At 44.4% G+C, this 19,139-nt stretch overlaps 1 protein-coding gene across 4 annotated transcripts in view; it reads right to left on the bottom strand.

The window, feature by feature from the left end:
• The window catches only part of stxbp5l (syntaxin binding protein 5-like), a 139,997-nt gene that overhangs the window by 37,094 nt on the left and 83,764 nt on the right, over positions 1–19,139 (bottom strand). For all 4 annotated transcript variants that reach the window (XM_039600206.1, XM_039600207.1, XM_031733156.2 and 1 more), the window contains exons 6-17: positions 17,897–17,960; positions 14,300–14,383; positions 11,709–11,832; positions 8,613–8,688; positions 8,211–8,365; positions 7,814–7,886; positions 6,652–6,799; positions 5,205–5,272; positions 4,590–4,630; positions 3,053–3,267; positions 2,771–2,958; positions 2,390–2,515 (exon numbers count right to left, since the gene is read on the bottom strand). In XM_039600206.1, coding sequence (XP_039456140.1) covers positions 2,390–2,515; positions 2,771–2,958; positions 3,053–3,267; positions 4,590–4,630; positions 5,205–5,272; positions 6,652–6,799; positions 7,814–7,886; positions 8,211–8,365; positions 8,613–8,688; positions 11,709–11,832; positions 14,300–14,383; positions 17,897–17,960 — 1,362 coding nt within the window. The remainder of the gene's footprint in view (positions 1–2,389; positions 2,516–2,770; positions 2,959–3,052; positions 3,268–4,589; positions 4,631–5,204; positions 5,273–6,651; positions 6,800–7,813; positions 7,887–8,210; positions 8,366–8,612; positions 8,689–11,708; positions 11,833–14,299; positions 14,384–17,896; positions 17,961–19,139) is intronic.

Below are 19,139 nucleotides of genomic sequence, written 5' to 3'. Positions count from 1 at the left end.
TCGAGGTGACCGACTGGGAGACACTCTGTGAGCCTCACGCTGAGGACATCAATGGGCTTACTGAGTGTATCACAGACTACATAACTTTCTGCACCGACTCCATTGTTCCAGCTCAGACTGTTCATTGTTACCCAAATAACAAGCCGTGGGTGACTAAGGACATCAAAGCTCTCCTCAACGACAAGAAGAGGGCTTTTAGAGGGGGCAATAAAGAGGAGGTGAGGAAGGTCCAGGTGTTACTAAAGGACAAGATCAGAGAGGCTAAGGACAATTACAGGAGGAAGCTGGAGTGGAAACTCCAGCAGAACAGCATGAGAGAGGAGTGGAAGGGCATGAAGACCATCACTGGATTCAGGCCAACCAACAGCAGGGGAGCTGAGGGAGGTGAGAACAGAGCTAACGAGTTGAATCTGTTTTTCAATAGATTTGACACCACAGTGTCTGCTCACACCCCCACAACCTCACCTGTAGTCAGCCTGGAACCCAGAGCCACACCACTGTGCCAGCCTCTCTCTTCACATGGCGCTGTTGCCTCCTGTGAGATTCCTCACACCCCTCCCCCACCCATCACCTTCACTCAATACCAGGTTGAGATGCAAATGAGGAGACTCCACTCAGGCAAGTCTGCTGGACCAGACAGAGTGAGTCCCCGCGTCCTCAAGGCCTGTGCCCCCCAGCTGTGTGGAGTCTTTCATAAACTGTTTATGCTGAGTCTGAGTCTGCAGAGGGTCCCAGTGATGTGGAAGACATCGTGCCTCGTCCCTATTCCAAAGACGCCACGTCCCAGTGGCCCCCAGGATTACAGGCCTGTGGCACTGACCTCACACATCATGAAGACCCTGGAAAGGCTCATCCTGGACCAGCTGCGACCCATCGTCAGACCACATCTGGATCCCCTTCAATTTGCTTATCAGCCTCGTCTCGGAACAGAGGACGCCATCATCTACCTGCTCGATCGTGTCCACGCCCACCTGGACCAGCCGGCGAGCACTGTGAGGGTCATGTTTTTTTACTTTTCCAGTGCTTTCAACACCATCAGGCCGACCCTCCTGGGTGATAAGTTAACAGCGATGCAGGTGGATGCTTCTCTGGTGTCCTGGATTGTTGATTACCTGACAGGAAGACCACAATATGTACGTCTCCCACAGTGTGTGTCTGACAAGGTAATCAGCAACACAGGGGCACCACAGGGGACTGTCCTCTCCCCCTTCCTCTCCACCCTCTACACCACAGACTTCAGCCACTGCACAGAGACCTCCATCTTCAGAAGTTTCCTGATGACTCTGCAGTGGTTGGATGCATCAGTGAGGGTGATGAGACAGAGTACCGGGCTGTGGTCGACTCCTTTGTCACGTGGTGTGAGCAGAATCATCTGCAGCTCAACATGACAAAGACCAAGGAATTGATCGTGGACTTCAGGAAGACCAGATAACACTTGACCCCTGTTTCAATCCAGGGGGTCAGTGTTGACATTGTGGAGGACTATAAATACCTTGGAGTACACATTGACAATAAACTGGACTGGGCTAAAAACACCACAGCACTTTACAGGAAGGGCCACTGTTGTGGCCAGTGTGATCCTCTATGCTGTTGCATGCCGGGGCAGCAGGCTGAGGGTCGCAGATGCCAACAGACTCCATAAACTGATTCGTAAGGCCAGTAATGTTGTGGGGATGGAGCTGGACTCCCTCAAGGTGGTGTCGGAGAGGCGGATGTTGTCCAAGATAAAGACAATGTTGGATAACACCTCCCACCCACTCCATGACATGCTGGTCAGTCACAGGAGCACGTTCAGTGAGAGACTGAGATTACCCATGATGCACCACTGAACGACACAGGAAATCATTCCTGCCTGTGGACATCACCCTGTACAACTCATCCACTTAACACACTGTTTACTGCAACAGCTACACCCTTCTTGCATATGTTCTTTTCAGCTATTTATTAATAAGTGACTGTATATATATGCCTGTATATATTGTGCTATATTGTCTGTCTTTGTTAATGTTTGTTTATAATGGAGCACTGTAACAAAAGATAATTTCCCCTGGGGATCAATAAAGTATTCTGATTCTGATAAACACATGTGTGTTAAGCCGACCCCTCTTACTGCCACATGCATGTTCTTCTCCTGTTGCATCACTGTTGCTGTTTATAATCTGGCTATTTTCAGAAAATGAGAGTCAAACGTCCTCAGTCTGTGCAGGTTTGGTTCCCTGCACACTTCACAGCCATGCTTTTATTGTGCACTGATGCCTGTTTTTATTGGTGATGGCCAAACATATGGAAATGGATAATAAAAGCCTACTGTTTGCTAAATATTCCTAGTTTGGACTCATAGACAGACACCGAGCTTCTCAGGACAGAGTGTTATGCCTCTGAAACTCACAGGCCGTAGGCTGAGTTGATGTCCAGGCTGGTGATCTGCTGTGGAGGTTCACCATCTACCCAGAGGAGCTGGATGACCAACTCTGACTGGTAGCCAGGAGGAACCCGAACCGCCCGGTCCTTCACCCTGAAACAGATAAAGAGGGCAGCTTTTATCAACAGCTAATGAGGAGTGATGTTGGAATGAGGAGTAAGGGTCCAATTTACCCTCAAACACCTGGCAGAGCTTAAATACACAACACTGGCATGCACTGTAACGCGCCTCAGCAAGTCATTAGACCATCATGCAACACCAGAGTGGTTTTCTTGACTTGATTGTACTTGAAGTCTACTCTGCTGCAGAGATTTCAAACAGAAATCTCGTAGTTTACAGATATCTTACTTGAGGCAGGGGATGCTGTCTTTGATGCCCTCCGGTGTCCTGCTGCCTGGGCTGGCTGGGTGTTGGTGTTGGTGGTGATGGTGCGGTTGGGGTGAGTGGGAGCCGGTCTCTGAGAAGCTGGGATTGTTTTCATTCTCTGATGGAGAGATGACGTCCTCCGAGTCACACTGCAGACGCACCTCTAGAGACTGAAACATGAGAGGAGACTCAGGGAACGTGTCTCATCAAGACTGGGCTTCACCTTCAGTCTCTGTACATCACCTGACCACATTAAGCACTCACCACTATCTGAGTGTTGGCATCATATTTGCTGAAACGATAGAGGATGATGTGAGCTGAGATGCCGACCACGCAGAAGATGCGACTCTGAGGGCACCAGCTGACCATCTGAATAGCAAACGGGTCTTCTTCCACCAGCTCGGCGGCACGGCCCTCGCCTGGCTTTGGCTTCTCGAACACTTTGGAGGTCTTCATCTTGTACAACATCTGCAGCGTGACTGCACAGAGACATCTCAGTTAAAGCACAGTGCAAAGCATGCACGTGGTGATATCCCGACAGCTTTATGCAGTTTGCCATGTTACATCTTCATATTCTTCACCTTTTAAATTTCATGCACTTTGTACAAATGTCTTGTCTCCACTTGGTGAGACATTTTCACCCCGTACTGCTGCGACTGGCACAGCTGTACAAATGCATTAGACAAGTAATGTGTCTGGCTGAGAGGACACTGATTTGCACCACAGCCTTCTGATCTATTTTCCATTTAAACCACATAAACAGATGCTGCACCTTTAATAAAGCTGCAGTGGTAGAAATGTGTGCACACAGTAAACCTGGAAGCGTGTGCTGATCAAAGGTGGCCGGGATCGTACGTGTCGTGTTGAGCTGTTACAAACATACTGAAGTCAAACACTCTGAGTCATGACTAAAATAGTCAAAAGAAGATTGTTATTTCCACCTGGACTCATTTCTGTCTGGATCAGTGTGGTGGGACGACCACACAGAACACAGCAGGCTTCAATGACAGCACATCTGACAATCATCTACTAAAATAAATATGAATATACACAGACCAGCCACAACATCTTCAGCACCTGCCTAATATTGCGTCATTCACCCTGAGCCGTCAGGACATGGACTCCACTACACCCTGAAGGTGTGCTGTGGTATCTGCACCAATGTCCCACAGATGCTCGACTGGATTGAGATCTGGGGAATCTGGAGGTCAAGTCAACTCCTCAAACCGTTCCTGAACCATTTCTGTTTTCAGTGCATTATCCTGCTGAGAGAGACCACAGCCATTGGGGAGCACCTTCTCCATGCATGGGTGTACATGATCTGCAACAATGCTTGGGTAGATGGTACGTGCCAAAGTAACATCCACATGGATGCAGGACCCAAGGTTTCCCAGCAGAACATCGCTCAAAGCAACTGTCCCCGTTGGCTCGCCTGTGGTTCCCCATGTAAGCACAAAATAATCCGTCCATCTACGTCATTCATCAGACCAGCCCGCCTTCTTCCATTGCTCCATGGTCCATGTCTGATGTGACGTCTGATCGGTTTATATCATATGAACTTTGCTAAACAGATGTACGAAATGCTCTCAGCTGATCTATCACGTGATGAGGCATAGCGCTGAGATCAGCTGATGTGAAGCTATATGTGTGCAGGTATGTTAGCTCTGGGTGAGTATGATTAGTCTCGTAGATTATGTCATTAAACAATTAATGATGTCACCCAGGTGATTGATTAACTGTGCTGTGTAACAAATGCATCGCTGCAATGAGAATGCTGGAAAGCTTGGTGCACAGGACTTACTTGCAGATGCGTCCCAAAACTTAATCGATCCGTCAGCATGCCTGAAGAAAAAAATGTATTTAGTATGAAATTAATGACAACAAGTAAAATTTCCAACCTTCCCACTCACTTTTAGTCTAATTAGTTGTGTTAATGATTATTACCTCAGTAAATTTATCGCTGCATTTTTAAAACATCACACTGTTCATGAATCTGCACCTCACCCGTCTTGTGGCTCACAGAGCTACAAAGTGAAGCTGGGTTCCTACTTCGTGAGAACTTGAGCATTTTTAGGCGTTTCACGCTGTGCTTTCAGCAGTGAAACGTCTCCACGTCGACCTCAAAGGGCCGGACTGCCACTGATATCTGTGAGTGTTACCCAGAAGCAAACGCCACCCAGCGAGCGAGCTTCAGAGCAGGTTAACATCTCTGTCAGTCCCTGACAAAGAGGGCCTGCTCTCTGCTGGGGCTGGCACAGATAGAAATCAGATCTACGCAGCGCTATAAATGTAGAAAAACTCACAGTCGGTGGTTCTGACACCGTAGCGTTAGAGACACACCTCAACTGTCCTTTTAAATGTGACGGGTGGTGTTAAAGAGGGGTCATCAGTATTCCTGTCAGCATTTCTAACTCACCCCGTGATGATGATCTCTGGATAAGTGTGGGAGCCTAATGTCCACGTCCCTCCACTGATTGGCCACTCCTGACAAAATAATCACAGCAGCACTGATTATTTTAAACACCCGGGCACATTACCCTTTCTTTCTGTACCCTTGCTTTTCCTTTTGTTCTAAAACACAGGCTGTCATCCTCAAATACAAAACCGAATTGATTAAAAGTGATACGTGTGCTAATGATTACCTATAATTTAAAAAGTTCAACAGCAATTATTTTAGAAAGATGATTTTACGTGACAAATTATGAATAAGACTCCCTTCAGAGACCAGAATATACCAAAGAACTGAAGCGCAGACACACAGATCTATACATATTTATACATCAGTTCCAGTATTGTATTTTCCGCACTATAAGGCGCACTTAAAATCCTTTAATTTTCTCAAAAATCATCAGCGCGCCTTATGTATGAATTCTGGTTGTACTTACTGACCTCGAACCAATTTTATGTGGTACACGGCGCTCAAACATCTGTCAAAAATGTTGTAGTACAACTTTGCTAAGCTACAAAGCGGCACTGCTTGATGGATTGTTGGAGCATTATGGCTACCGTAGTCAGGAGCCTGGAGTAATCTGGGTCCTAAACTCCGTCTGATTCAGGTCCCAAAGTCAAACAAACACTGCGGCATCACTGAGAGTCACAAACTCTCTAAATTCATTCATCTGTAATAAAATGATCAGCGTTGCTGCTTTACCAGGTGTAACAATTAAATTTAACATCCAGGCATCCATGAAAACAGGATTTACTAAACTTAACAGAGTTAGAAGTTAGCAGGAAGTTAGCTCGCTAGCTTCCACCTAAACATGATATAGCATGTTCTGACTGAGAGATTTCTGAAACATTCAAACGTACAGCTCTGCTATCACTTCCAACATAAATGAAGACAGAAAACTAAACAGCAGTGACGTTTGTAGGGTTACTGAAGTTGGGCTAGCTGCTATATAATGATGTGCTACGTGATCGCTAGCTACACAGCTATGTTAGCATAGCATAAACACAGCGAAGCTGGAGGACTAACGCTAACTTTTTTCCACTCGATAAAAGTTAACGTGAGGGTTCCCGATGGTTAGGGACAAATGCAATCGCATGGCAGGATGCTGTAAACGGACCAAACTTCAGTCAGGAGAACAACTGAGATAATCCATCCACAATACCAGGTTAGTCATTAATATACTGCAACAACATGGGAATAGAGCAGCTGCCAGAGAATTCAACATTAATGAATCAATGGTACAGAAGTGGAGGAAGCAAGAAGAAGTTGAGTAAAGTTTGACTTATCAGACTGTTTTGTTTGGCTTAATGTGCCTTATGGTTTGAAAAATATGGTATTCAAGGATTACGTAGCTCACGAAAATCTTCCCAACATGAATCTGCACAGCAAAGGCCGTACTCTTCCCCTCCTTTACCTTCTGGCTGTAGCCAGTCTTCTTGTGTTTCGCTCCTATGGAGTAGAGGATGGGGATGATGTCTGGTGGACAGTCTGCGAAATAGGCCGTGCAGGTCACTGGCGATTCATGGATGTCCATGGGGTAGGGGTTCTCAAAGACAGGGTAGCTGCAACAGGCAAGGACACAACGTGGTAAATAGTAGACCTATGAACATGAAGCTATTCAGAATTATTCCTCAGCTAATCGAAAGGAATAATTCCAGTTGGTCCTCCCATGGCACCCACAGGAAGTGGACACGTTCAAAGGTCTGGATTCTTTATCTGTCTCAAATGTTCTCTAAGCAATAATAATTAAATATGCCAATAACTCTAGCTTCATCTGCTTTATTGCTGATACAGTAAGATAAGAGTGACTGTTTCTTCTATGCACACATTAAAGTGTCACTAAAAGATGTAGAGGGGTGTTTCTGCAGAGCTCCAAATTCATGCCACTCCTTACTTATAATGAAACATTTAAATACAATTAACCTGATTTACTTATAATGAACAATTTAAACACAATTAGCTCCTAATCAATGAGCTCAAAGCCAATCTGGACATGTTTAAACTACTTTAGGTGTTATCAGGAGACATTTATATCTAACAGCTGTAATTAGCTAACCTAATTTACCAGGAAACTTCATTTATACCCGAGCGTTTTGCTACTCCTCAAATGTATGCCTAGCCTAGCCTTGGGTGTTAATCTGTCAGGACATCATCGCCGCGTCCAGCTTCAATCTTTTTTAACAATGATAGCGAGTTAAATCTACCCACAGAGCATTGAGCTGTGCTTGTTCGAAGGATAACATCTTTGGCAGTTTTTACACAGGATCTTATCAAACCCCTGAAATCACAACAAAAGCACTGAACTGTTTCCCTTCAAGCCACTGAGCTGCTGAGAGCAACTTTCTGATAGATCAATACAATTAATCCCCAAAGTCCTCAAATTAGGATGGTCCACATATGCTTATGGTCATACAGAATTATATGCTGATATCTCTGAGCTACAGCTGCTCAGGTTTTAAACCTTTCACTTTGTTCCTGAGTGTAAGAACAGTTTCACTCTCTGAGTGATATTCTTGCACACGCGATGGTGTGATTCTGATATATGATGTCTTACTGTATGTTTCACAGTTACGTACTTGCTCTGTGTTAGATCCACCACGATTAAGTCTTTCTCCAAAAGCACAACCACAGCGTAAGGCTCCTGGACCTCTGTGAAGGCCGAATGCAAACAGAAAGATGGAGAGGTAATGCTTGTTACCACGACAACATCAAAGAGGGATGCAAATTTAAAATCAGCTGAAATTTAAAATAAAATGATTCAACGTCAGTCGGTGGTAACGCTTGGTGAGTTTTAAGGAAGCGTGCTCTTGTGAGTTCCACATTATGACAGGATTATAGGAGAAGCCGATGACACTGAGCGGGTGAAAAACCCCCCGTGGCTGAAAACCACATTTCTCTGAAAGGCTTCAAACTCACTGAAGCGAGACCACAAAAAGGGACACAGCTCTTATAACTGAATCTGTACGCCCTTACCGTTGTTGTAAGGAGTCTCGCACAGCACCATGAACTCTACTATGGGGTAATCCATCTCCAGCACAGTGATGGCCTTGCCGTGCATGATCGTCAGTGCTGGCCGTCGTCCCGCCTTGTCATATGAAAGACCCCCAGAGAAGATAACAAAAGGCTCACTGTTGTGAAGGAAGAGAAGGGATTTAGAGATGCTCATCTCGACAAAGCAGAAAGAAAAAATGAGTAACGAGTAAAATGAAACACGCTCTTGTTTCGATGAAATAAGTGACGCATACACAGCAGTTGTTTGTTCCTGTGAGGACTCAAAAGAAATCTTTAAATCTCATCTCAGAGGTTAATATCAATAAAAAAAATGCGGCGCTGCGTCTGTGCAATCAGGAAATGAAACGTTTAAGACACACGCACCTGTTCCTGCAGGTCTTGTATTCCACTTTGAGAATAGGTTTGCACGACTCCTTCCTCCCATCCTTCTGTATCTTTCCTGCATCACAGGAAAAAGCAAAGGAAGAGCAACATGTACAGATTATAGTTTCATCATCTCCAGACTCTCAGTTCTACAACACGAAGCAGCAGCATTAAAGATGTGACGAGCAGTAAAAATTACTTCAGCTGATTGACTTCACATTGTAAGAAGGTGTAAGAAGAAAAGCTGCTGTTCACCTGTTGTTATGTTCATGTTTTTCCCTCTTTTAAGCTATTTGGCGTTGTTACCTGCTGCTGTATCAAAGTGACCAATGCACGGCTCTACACTGTGTTCATAATGTTGCATAATGTGAGCATAATCAGAACATAGTGCGCCACAGGAACCCCCTTGAAGGATAAAATTCAGTCTCATTTCCAACTGGAGTTTTGTGTGTTTGCTGTGTTTCCAGGTCCTCTCTTCACTGAATGACAGACCATTATCAGAGTTAGTGTATTAAAGAGAGTAATTCATGCTTCTCATATTAAAACACCTTTGAAGAGAAGGTCTGCTAGCTTGGAGGCAGTGAAACCTTGAATTCTACCTTTCAACAAAGGCTCAGCACTTTCTGAACAAATGAAAGAAACATCATTTTTAAACTGTTGGAGCTCTGCTGCAGCACCTTTTATTGAACGCATTAGAGGGAATCATTTTAAGCATACCTGGATTCTCTGAGAACAACTCGTCCTGTCAGATTTCTTCACGTCATCATTACGAAAAGTGGCTATAAAAAAGGTCATTTTGGTGCCCTTATGTACAGGACATTGTGCTTAAAACAGACGACGTGTTGGCTGTAAAAAGTGAGAAACTTCTGATAGTTTTGTTAAAAACACTACGCTGACCAAAAAACTAAAACTTCTGGTTCATGGTGCTCTGTAACAGCCTGGCCTTCTGAGACCGGCTCCTTTAATTGGATACACCGTTAAGAAAATGGATGGATGGTTCATGAACTATGCTCACCTATCCAGGTACAATGCTCATTACCTACATGTCACTGAAACGGTTCTAGCTGAGAAACACAAAAGGCAAAAAAAGCCCCATTCGTCACCGAGCTCTGCATCTTTATTCAGTCAGGCAGTAGATTATTTTACCAAATAAGACCTAAAACATTTACAAGCAACCAGCATAAAAAGCAACAGCTCAGCATGTAAGTAAATGATGGAAAGCCAAACACACATGTAACATCTGTGGTTAAGTATTTAGAGCACTGTGCTAATCACTGAATTTAAATAAGCTAAGATTTGTGAGCATATTTGGCAGCTTCAGCGGTAAATTTTATAAATAAATAACAAGATGATGGATTTTTGCCCGACTGTGAAAAAGTCGACTCAGCTGTGTGACAGAGGGAACAATGATGAGTGATAACAGGTATGCAGAGGTTAGCCTGGAGTGTTAGAGGGGCAGTGTGACATGTACGGCTACAGGTTCAGACATGAGGGTCGACTGAACAGCAGTTTCATGCTTGGAAGAAGACAAACATCCATAATTCTCTACAAGAAGTCGATTCTGACATTTAAAAGACGTTCAAACTAAATACTGAATCAGAGTCATTCAGAGTCTTTGTATGGATCTGCATAGGCAGCATGCTAATGCTAATCTAGTCCAGAACCCAGCGGCTGCTTTTTAACTTTCTTTGTTGTCAGTTTGTGTTCAAATGCAAAAACTAAAAGAAAGACAGTGTCCTCATTAGGAATTTGTGTCAGTGTGTGGGAACGTAGCCTTGGGTTTGCAGAGTTAATTGATAATTATGAGATAATGAATTTCAGGTCAAATTAACATGAAAGTAATAACAAGTTCTCTGATGGGTAATTAAGTAACATACTCCATTACCGCTAAGGAAAGTAACAAGTAATAAGTAATGCATTACAAATTAGTAGTAACTTATTGTCATATTGAAGGAAAACAAACACATAACAAAATCAAACTGGTTTAGATTTCTGGAACTAAAGTCTCCTTACAGAGGTCACAGATAGGTGCTAACTACGCTAATAGCGCTCTGCTAGTTTTGAGCTGTTTCAAATCACTCAGCTGGACATGTTTGTGATATCAGAGCATTTTGGAGTATATTTAATCCAATTCTTTGATAACTAAGATGCTGCTCTGCTGTGAGCTCAGTGAAGTTTGTTGCTTACCACACTCAGACTATGGACACACCATGTTAGTCACGTTAGCTAGCATTAGCTCATAAGTTAGCACTCCTTCCCCTCACCTAGCCTCTTGCTACTAAAAGCCCAAGGTGCTGCAGTCGAGCCGTTTAAATGCTGAATTTTTAGCCCTCACAGTTTTTAACTCATTTATTTATAACTAAAAACGTCAGACTGTATCATTCCCAGGAAATAACATTTTAACTGTTTACTCTTCTTCAGCTTTATGTTCTTAGTTGACCTCTACTCATTTTCATCCCTCCCTCTATTTTCCTCCTGTTTCTGCCCTGAGTGACACTAAATATCTGACAATAAATGATCTGCTGGAATTCAGCTGTGCCCCCCTCCCCGTCAGCCACATCCCGCCTGCTTTCCGCTTTGTGATTTTGCCTGAGATTACAGCTCACAGCAACAAAACACAAATCTGATGAGTTGGGTCGGCCCTGCATGAGAGGAAGCCGTAGGGAGACACGCAGAAGAAGAGGCAGATTCCACCGAGTGTGGAAATCAAAACGAAGCAGCAGCACGTACGACAATCGCTGCTGGATACAGCACAGTCTACCCTAAATGTGCAGGTAACCGAACATGTTGGTGAATGAGACTGAAGGGTGGCTGGTTACACTGAGAAAAACAAAGACATAACCACGAGCTGCTCAGCAAATCAGATGACAGCACATGGTCCACAAAGGAACCACAGGTGGAATCAACCTGGTAATTTTCACAGAGTACTTAATGTTTATGAGACGTGTCTGTTTACAGTCTATGATATTCAGATCTATACAAAGAGTATAAAGGGGAAAAGCCCAAAGACCCAGGATTTGTCTCTGGGATTATGAGTGTGTGTGTGTGTGTGTGTGTGTGTGTGTGTGTGTATGTGTGTGTGTGTGTGTGTCTCACCGTGAGGGAAGGTGACCTGGAATGGCTTGGTGGTGTTTCTGAGGTTCCACAGCGTCAGGCTGCCGTCCGAGTGACTGCACATGAACTGCTTCCCTTCGTGATGCCAGCTGACAGAGTGGATGGCCTGCACCGATCACACAGACAGAGTCAGTGTTTCTCTCAAAGTCATAAAGCACTTCAAGTGAATCGTTGTGTCATGCAGCGCCATGAGAAAGAAGTCTGATTGGGGAAGAGGAACCAGGAGTCCTGCAGCAGACCCCACACGACGCCACCGAGCAACTAAGCAAGTTCAAAACTGTAACAACCTACCGAACAGCCAAACTGAAACTGCACACAGGAGAAATTAAGCTGATTCAGATGTGAAACGTGACGACACACAACACTGATTCTTACAGCATTTAGCTTTAGGCTAAATGTGGAATAAAACCTCGTTGCTATCGTTGCTGAATCCGTCCTCACGTAGTGTCAGTGCCCTTCTACGCTTCAAATGAAATATGAGACAAAGGAGGAAGATAATAATCCTTCAAAACTGGTTAGCACATAACAAAGTGCTTCTCTCTGCAGATGGTAATTGACACTTTTGTCCAAATATAATGGAGAAAAATACAACTGACAAGATTGTTTCATACAAAGGCAGACCACATTTTCCCTGCGGAGCTCTATCAAACACTCTCCTATCAAAAACACAACAATGATGTTCATCTGACAGCTTTGGTGTCCACACAGAAGAGCAAAAACCATACGCTTCTGCAGCGTGTGACACACGGTGATACGTATGTGAGTCTGTATTTACTGCACTGGAAACTACTCAGTGATGTCACAGCTACCACACCTTAGCTGTACAGGTAAAAAACGTCGCGCAAGCCAAAACAGCAAAGTCGTTTTCCTGTTATCGCCCAGCGCTCACCACGTGTCTGCCGGGTAGTCTTTAGCAAAGCTCCTTAAAAACATTATTCACAGTTATTCATGTCAAAGCCACAGAGGTCACGACCCCGGGGAGCGTCAGCAGCATAAAAACAGTCTGGATAATCCCGGAGATGTTTGGCCTGACATTGTTCTAAATTAACCTTTTTCTCATTCGCACACTGAAGCTGAGCGAGCTTATTCAGGAGGCTTTTGTTAGAGCCGTGCACTCATCAGTCCTAACGTGGTCGTTATTGTGGTAATCACAGGAAACTGAATTTTCTCAAATGGCGGGAGAAAAGTCATCGGATGCTTAAAGCCGGGGGTAGGTTACGTTTTTCCCCTCGGCATCAGACGGAGAAACATCTATAATAACCTTTCAGCGTACTGTGACTCGGTGCTGGAACGAGGCTTTAGAAAAGGCAGCCAGTGATGGAGATCGATACCAGGTCCTTTCACACCAGATAGGAGTTTATAAAGTGTTATAGAAGAAAAAGTGCATTTAAACACAGAGACACGGAGGTGCAGTAAGACTGGGTGTAAATATAGAGCAAAACCAAATGTCAGTATTATTTTTGGTGCATATGAAGAGCTGACAGACAGATCAGCTTAAAGTTCTTACTTTTCTTTGTCCTTTAAATCACATTCACACCAGCTTTAATCTCTGAATTCCACTCGCGTGTCATCGAGACACGTTTTATTTTCCTCGGGTGACGAAGTGAAAGACAGATCCACAAAGAAAGCTCCACAAAATGAGCGTGAGTGTTACTGTTCACAGGAGAGGAGGACATAAGAGGTGGCGGCAGATGTGCTGATGGTGGGTATGTTTGAAGATGAGTTAATGACCTGTTAATGAAAGACATTTGAATATTACATGAAATGTTTCCCATGTGTAACTTTTCAGTGTGCACTGTGATGAAGACCATGCAAACGTTTTATCCCTGGATGCTGAAAGCTGCAGCATCTTTGGCTGAATATATGCGTCTTCCTCACTGCAGACTGTGTAAGCTAACGCAGCTGTCTAACATACAAAGACGAGGGGCCGGTGTGAGTTGACGCTCTGCTGGTCTCTGGGTGCCAGCGTTGTCGTCTGTTCCAGCTGACAGTGCTGTGCAAGCTGCCCGAGGCTGCCTGGACCGGCGTGAGCGTTCCCGGGTCCTCTAATGACTGCTTCTTCAAAGAGCAGTAATTGGTTTGGCAGGCAGCATTTCATAACAAAGACACCTTGTTAAAACTGAGAAAAGTTGCTGCCGCTCTGAGATGAAAACTGCACTCGACTTTGGTCAGCGAGGGTAACTTTGATGATGAAGCACTTCCTGTTTCACCTGAAGAACCTGTAACACTTCAGTGTCACATGTTTTTATTCAGGTTCAAAAATGTCAAAAAGAGAAACTTGACACGTCTCTGCAGGACTTTGATGTCATAAACAAACTGCACGTTCCCCCTCGTGCACCCCCCTCTGGGACTCATTTCCAATTTGTTTTTAAAGCAATTTGTTCTCCATTCCTCTCAATTTTGCCGGATTCTTGTACATATCCTGCCTCCTGCTGCTATAATAAGGCATACCCACAGAGGCAGCTAAAATGAAACTACAGTTTTATTATTATTATGACTCAAAAAAACAGAGACCACAGCAGACGCAGAAAGAGGGAAGACAGAAAGGCTTCACCTATCAGTATTTTACTCACCTCATCGTAGTAGATCCTGAAGTCAGCCTTCTTGCCCCGGAGGTCCCACTGCACGATCGTCCCGCTCTCAAACCCTATAAGCAGCTGCAGACAAGAGGACAGAGGAGACTGTTCATAATAAAAACATGCACGCCTCTGAGGTCTGTCCTCAGTGTGAGGTGTGATGATGATGATGATCGGCTATTTATGTTTTAACCATTATTTATTGACTCAGTCACAGTAGAGTAAAACAGGACAGCAGCCTCCTCCTAACTTGTTACCCAGTGATTAAACTGGATTTTTTCACACTGAGTGGCTGATTGTGAGCAACCAGCTGGTTTCCCAGAGGCTAAGCGTGCAACACCTGCAGCCTCTGTGTGACCACAAGCTGATTACACAGCTCACCTGGTGGGAGGACCACCAGCCTTCAGACTGACTGCCGTCACTGTCAGACAGAAGGTTTTAGCAGACAGACAGGTTGCCAACATGGTGAAATCAGCCGGAGTCAATCAGTGCTGATGAGCATGAGTCACTGGCAAAGTGTCTGTTTGCAGTAGGAGACTCGACTCAGTCGGCTGCCAGTTGGTTGCATTCTGGTTATAGTCCTATAAAAACAAGGTTTCCAGGTGCTTGTGTTATTCTGCAGTCAAATTGTTTCCTGCAGCAACTATGTCACCATCTGAGGAAGGTTTGTTTCTGTGTCAAATCTATAAAGTTCTGGCTGAACTCTGAATGTAAGCAAATTGCAGGTGGACAGCAGCAGATTGGCCACACCTGTGTTATCACAAACTGATTGCATGTTACTGCAAACTTGCCATTCAGTCTTAGACTGATAGCAGACTGTCTTATTCCCATTTTAGATGACAACATTAGCTGCAGATGGTGTTAGAGGTGCAGCCTCAGCTGTGTCACTGGCTTGCTTTGTCTCACAGTCCCATCACTGGCTGCCTAACACACACACTGGGTAATACAGGCTGTTTATCTGTGTCTCTACATGAACAAATGCACACAAACACAGAGATTTACTGATTTACACACACTGAGAATAACACAGACTCCTTCATGTACAAGGACAATTCGTTGCAGTCCTTACCATATCAGCTCTGATTTATATAGAATACACTGGCACCACATAAACAGGCTCCATAAACAAACAGCCCTGCATGCACCGGAGGAGAAAAAGCAACACTCCCACATACTACAACCCAGTTACACACAAATTCACAAACAGACGATAAAAGGGGAAGCAAAGCCGACCCAATCTGATCACAGATCAGAGGAGAGCTGCTGCAGGAGCACAGCTTTAAAGACAGAGAGGAGCAAACAGCTCTCCTGCTGAGTGCAAAGACTGTGTGACACTGCACATCTGAAGAAGGGAAGCAGAGTGCAGGTGAGGGGGAAAAGCAAACCCGGCTCTCGTGAATTCTGCAGCTCTGAATACATTTAGCAGCAGTGAGAGTGAAGGACTAACACTGTAGGATCTGCAGGCAGGTCTGCTGTGATGTGAATGAGACATATCAGTGACATCTCATTCACATAATAAATATCTATTAACCATGAAAACAGTATTCATGTGGCTCTATTGTGGGCAGTTTAAAGAGAATACTGCAGCACGTAGACAAACTGCAGTGAAATTACAGTCGTTTACTCCAGCAGAGATTTCATCTAAGGCAACAAAGCAAAACCTGAAAATAATCTTTTATGGGCTTTGGTGAAGAATAACAGCAGAAAATTTAACTGCTTTTTAAACAATTTTTCTTTTCATTCACTTTTTTGGGCTTTTATTTGATGTTTTTTGCAGCACGTTAAAAGAGAGAAACGGCTTAAACAACACAAAATCTGTTCAAAAAAGACCGAATAAAGAGCAGATGTTACATATACTACATATTTATAAGCTGAATAAGTGATGTTGCCACTGGAAATATTCATTTAATATCTGCTGTCATCATTAATTCAGTTTCTGCTTTGGTGGAACCAGCTCCCAGTCTGGATCCAGGAGACAGACACTATCTCTACTTTTAAGGTTTAAAACTTTCCTTTTTGCTAAAGCATATAGTTAGGGCTGGACCAGGTGACCCTGAGTCCTCCCTTAGTTATGCTGCAATAGACGTAGGCTGCCGGGGATTCCCATGATGCACTGGGTGTTTCTTCTTCACTCACTATGTGTTAATAGACCTCTCTGCATTGAATCATACCTGTTATTAATCTCTGTCTCTCTTCCACAGCATGTCTTTATCCTGTTTTTCTTCTCTCACCCCAACCAATCACAGCAGATGGCCCCGCCCCTCCCTGAGCCTGGTTCTGCCGGAGGTTTCTTCCTGTTAAAAGGGAGTTTTTCCTTCCCACTGTCGCCAAAGTGCTTGCTCATAGGGGGTCATATGATTGTTGGGTTTTGTCTGTATATAGATGTCTGTGATTTGGTGTTGTATAAATGACACTGTTCCAAAGCTGTGTTAGTGATCAGTAATATAATGAGAAATGCTCTGTATTTCCTGCTGTATGTTAAACTTGTTGAACCAGAGTCAGACCTGGATTTTTAAAGACTTCCAGTTGCACAAAGTGATGCTGAGACTGATATCATCTGAGGTCGTTTCAGGATAATTTTTCTACAGAATGCCATTTATCATCTCATAGTGACTTCATCGCAAAGCTTTTATCCAGTTTGAAAGACAGACTGAGCGGAACAGGAAAGCGAGTCCTCAGGCTTCATGGTAGATGAGCCTGCATGAACACTGACAGCAGAGAAGCTGGCGCATCAGTTGGCGACCAGCAAACTCACACTAACCCTTCAGTGACAGTCATCATTACCAGACACATGGAGGCTATCTTAACTAACCACAGCTACAGGACAGCAGCATTAGCGTGAGCAGAGTCAGAGCTACACTCAGGGATGCAGCTGTGTGATCACATCTTACTGCTGTTGTTGGGAAGACAAAGGCTAAAAACAAGGTTTGCAGCAAAAACAAAAGCACATCTAAGAGAACTTGTTCCCTTTGCTTACTAAGGGTTAACTTTGTGCTGTTCAAGGAGAGGAGACGTTTCTAAACACACGGCCTTTGTTCTTGCTTGCAGTGAGCGACTGCAGTAGGTGACAGCAGCTGAAAATTCATGTCTCATTCTTTTGTCTTTAAACCTTTTCAAGTCTGGTTTCATCCGAGGGCTACAGAATTCCACTGGCAAAAATCAATATGCCTCTCAATGACCTCTCTTTCTCTTTTTCAGCAACCGCCACCTGCAACTTTTCCATCCAGCTTCTTTCTTCTTTGTTCGCGAGTAAAAAAAAGCAAAACAAAGACGAGGGCACCAAGAGGAGAGACGCTGCACAGAGGACGGCTCTTTTTCGGCAAGCACACAAAGACGGCCAAGGTGAGAGAGTGAAAGGTGAGCAATTAGAAAAAAATAATGGCCGACAGGAAGAAAGGGTCGGGATCGAGGATGAAGATGGGGGGAAGCGATGGAGGGCGGGGATGACAGCTACATGGCAGAGGAAAAAGCTCCGATTTTACTGGAGGCACAAAGTGTGAAAAGGGAGGCAGCTTCAGTGCAGCAGACTGCTTCAGCGTTAGCGCTGGTGCTCGAGGAGAACCATGAAGGTGATGCTTTGATCCGCCTACACACCTTTCCTTCATCCTTTGGGCTGTCACTCAAATGAACGACTGGTCCTGGGTGAGTTTTAGTTGATCTGTAATGAGAAGGGAAAATAACAGAGGTGAGGAAGACAAAGTGTAATGCTCTGAAACAATACTGCAACAACTGTGAAAGCTTTACTGCAGCCACGCACACGCACTCAGCATCACAGGCATGCTTTACGCTAGCACGCTGCTTAGCTGTGTGACATTCGTCGGCACTGTGTGGAAGAGAGAGAACCCACTTGATGTATTCAAATTGCAGTCAGCAGGGAGCAACAACAACAAAGCCTTACTTGTGGTATTTATTAAATTTTTAAGGTGTTTCTGTTATAGCTGTAATTTTTTGGCCCTTAAAAAAGCTGCCTGCTGCCAGCCACCATAATAGCACACAACACTGAGGTCTGACATTTAGATATCAGGTATATTGTTTCTGTGGCGATGCAAAAATTACAGCCTGCAGTATGAAACACGCCGTAAAGGTGTCAATCTAAACGCTCACGTCAGGCTCTTTTTATGAATAATGTGAGGAAATGTGACATATGTATCATGTCAGTGTTTAAATGAAGTAAGGCACATAATGCCTAAAGTATACAGTCCTGTGCAGAAGTCTTGAGCCACCCTCCTTTCTTTATATTTTGCAAGATATGTGATTGAAACGTGCAAACATACATGGAGACACAGCACGTACGGCAAAAACAGAGTCTGTGCTGAAGAAGCATAAAGTCTGAGCTCTCTGTCAGCTCTGTGAGGATCTTCAGGAACAGTTCTCCAGGCTTCCTGAAGGACAGTCAAAGCTCTTCTTTGGATGTTTCTGCCTTTGGTTGTGTTCCCTGTCAGGATGATCCCACACCGCTTCAGTGATGCTGAGGCTCTGAGGAGGCCCATCCATCACTGATGTGTGCTTTGTGTTTGGCATCAATATGATGTTGAAAAATGAAGCTGCTGCCAGTCAGATGTTTCCAGATGTTCCTGCGTGGTGGATCAGACTCTGTAATTCATCAGTTTATCAAAGATCTCCAACAGCACTGACTGACCTGAAACCATGACAGAGCCTCCACCGTGCTTCACAGATGGCTGCAGACTCTCACTGTTGGACCTCCTCCTGACCTCCTCGTACACACTGACCATGATGTGGATCCATCTCTCCATCACACCTGTTCCTCTGACCTTCAGTCCAGTTCTTGTGTCATTTTCAGCCTCAGCCTTTCCTCCCGTTTCCCTTCAGCCGTCCT

This window comes from Oreochromis aureus, linkage group 16, assembly GCF_013358895.1.
Source record: "Oreochromis aureus strain Israel breed Guangdong linkage group 16, ZZ_aureus, whole genome shotgun sequence".
Lineage (NCBI taxonomy): Eukaryota > Metazoa > Chordata > Actinopteri > Cichliformes > Cichlidae > Oreochromis > Oreochromis aureus.
Note: the sequence above shows the minus strand (reverse complement) of the source record. Positions and strands in the feature narration are given on the sequence as shown.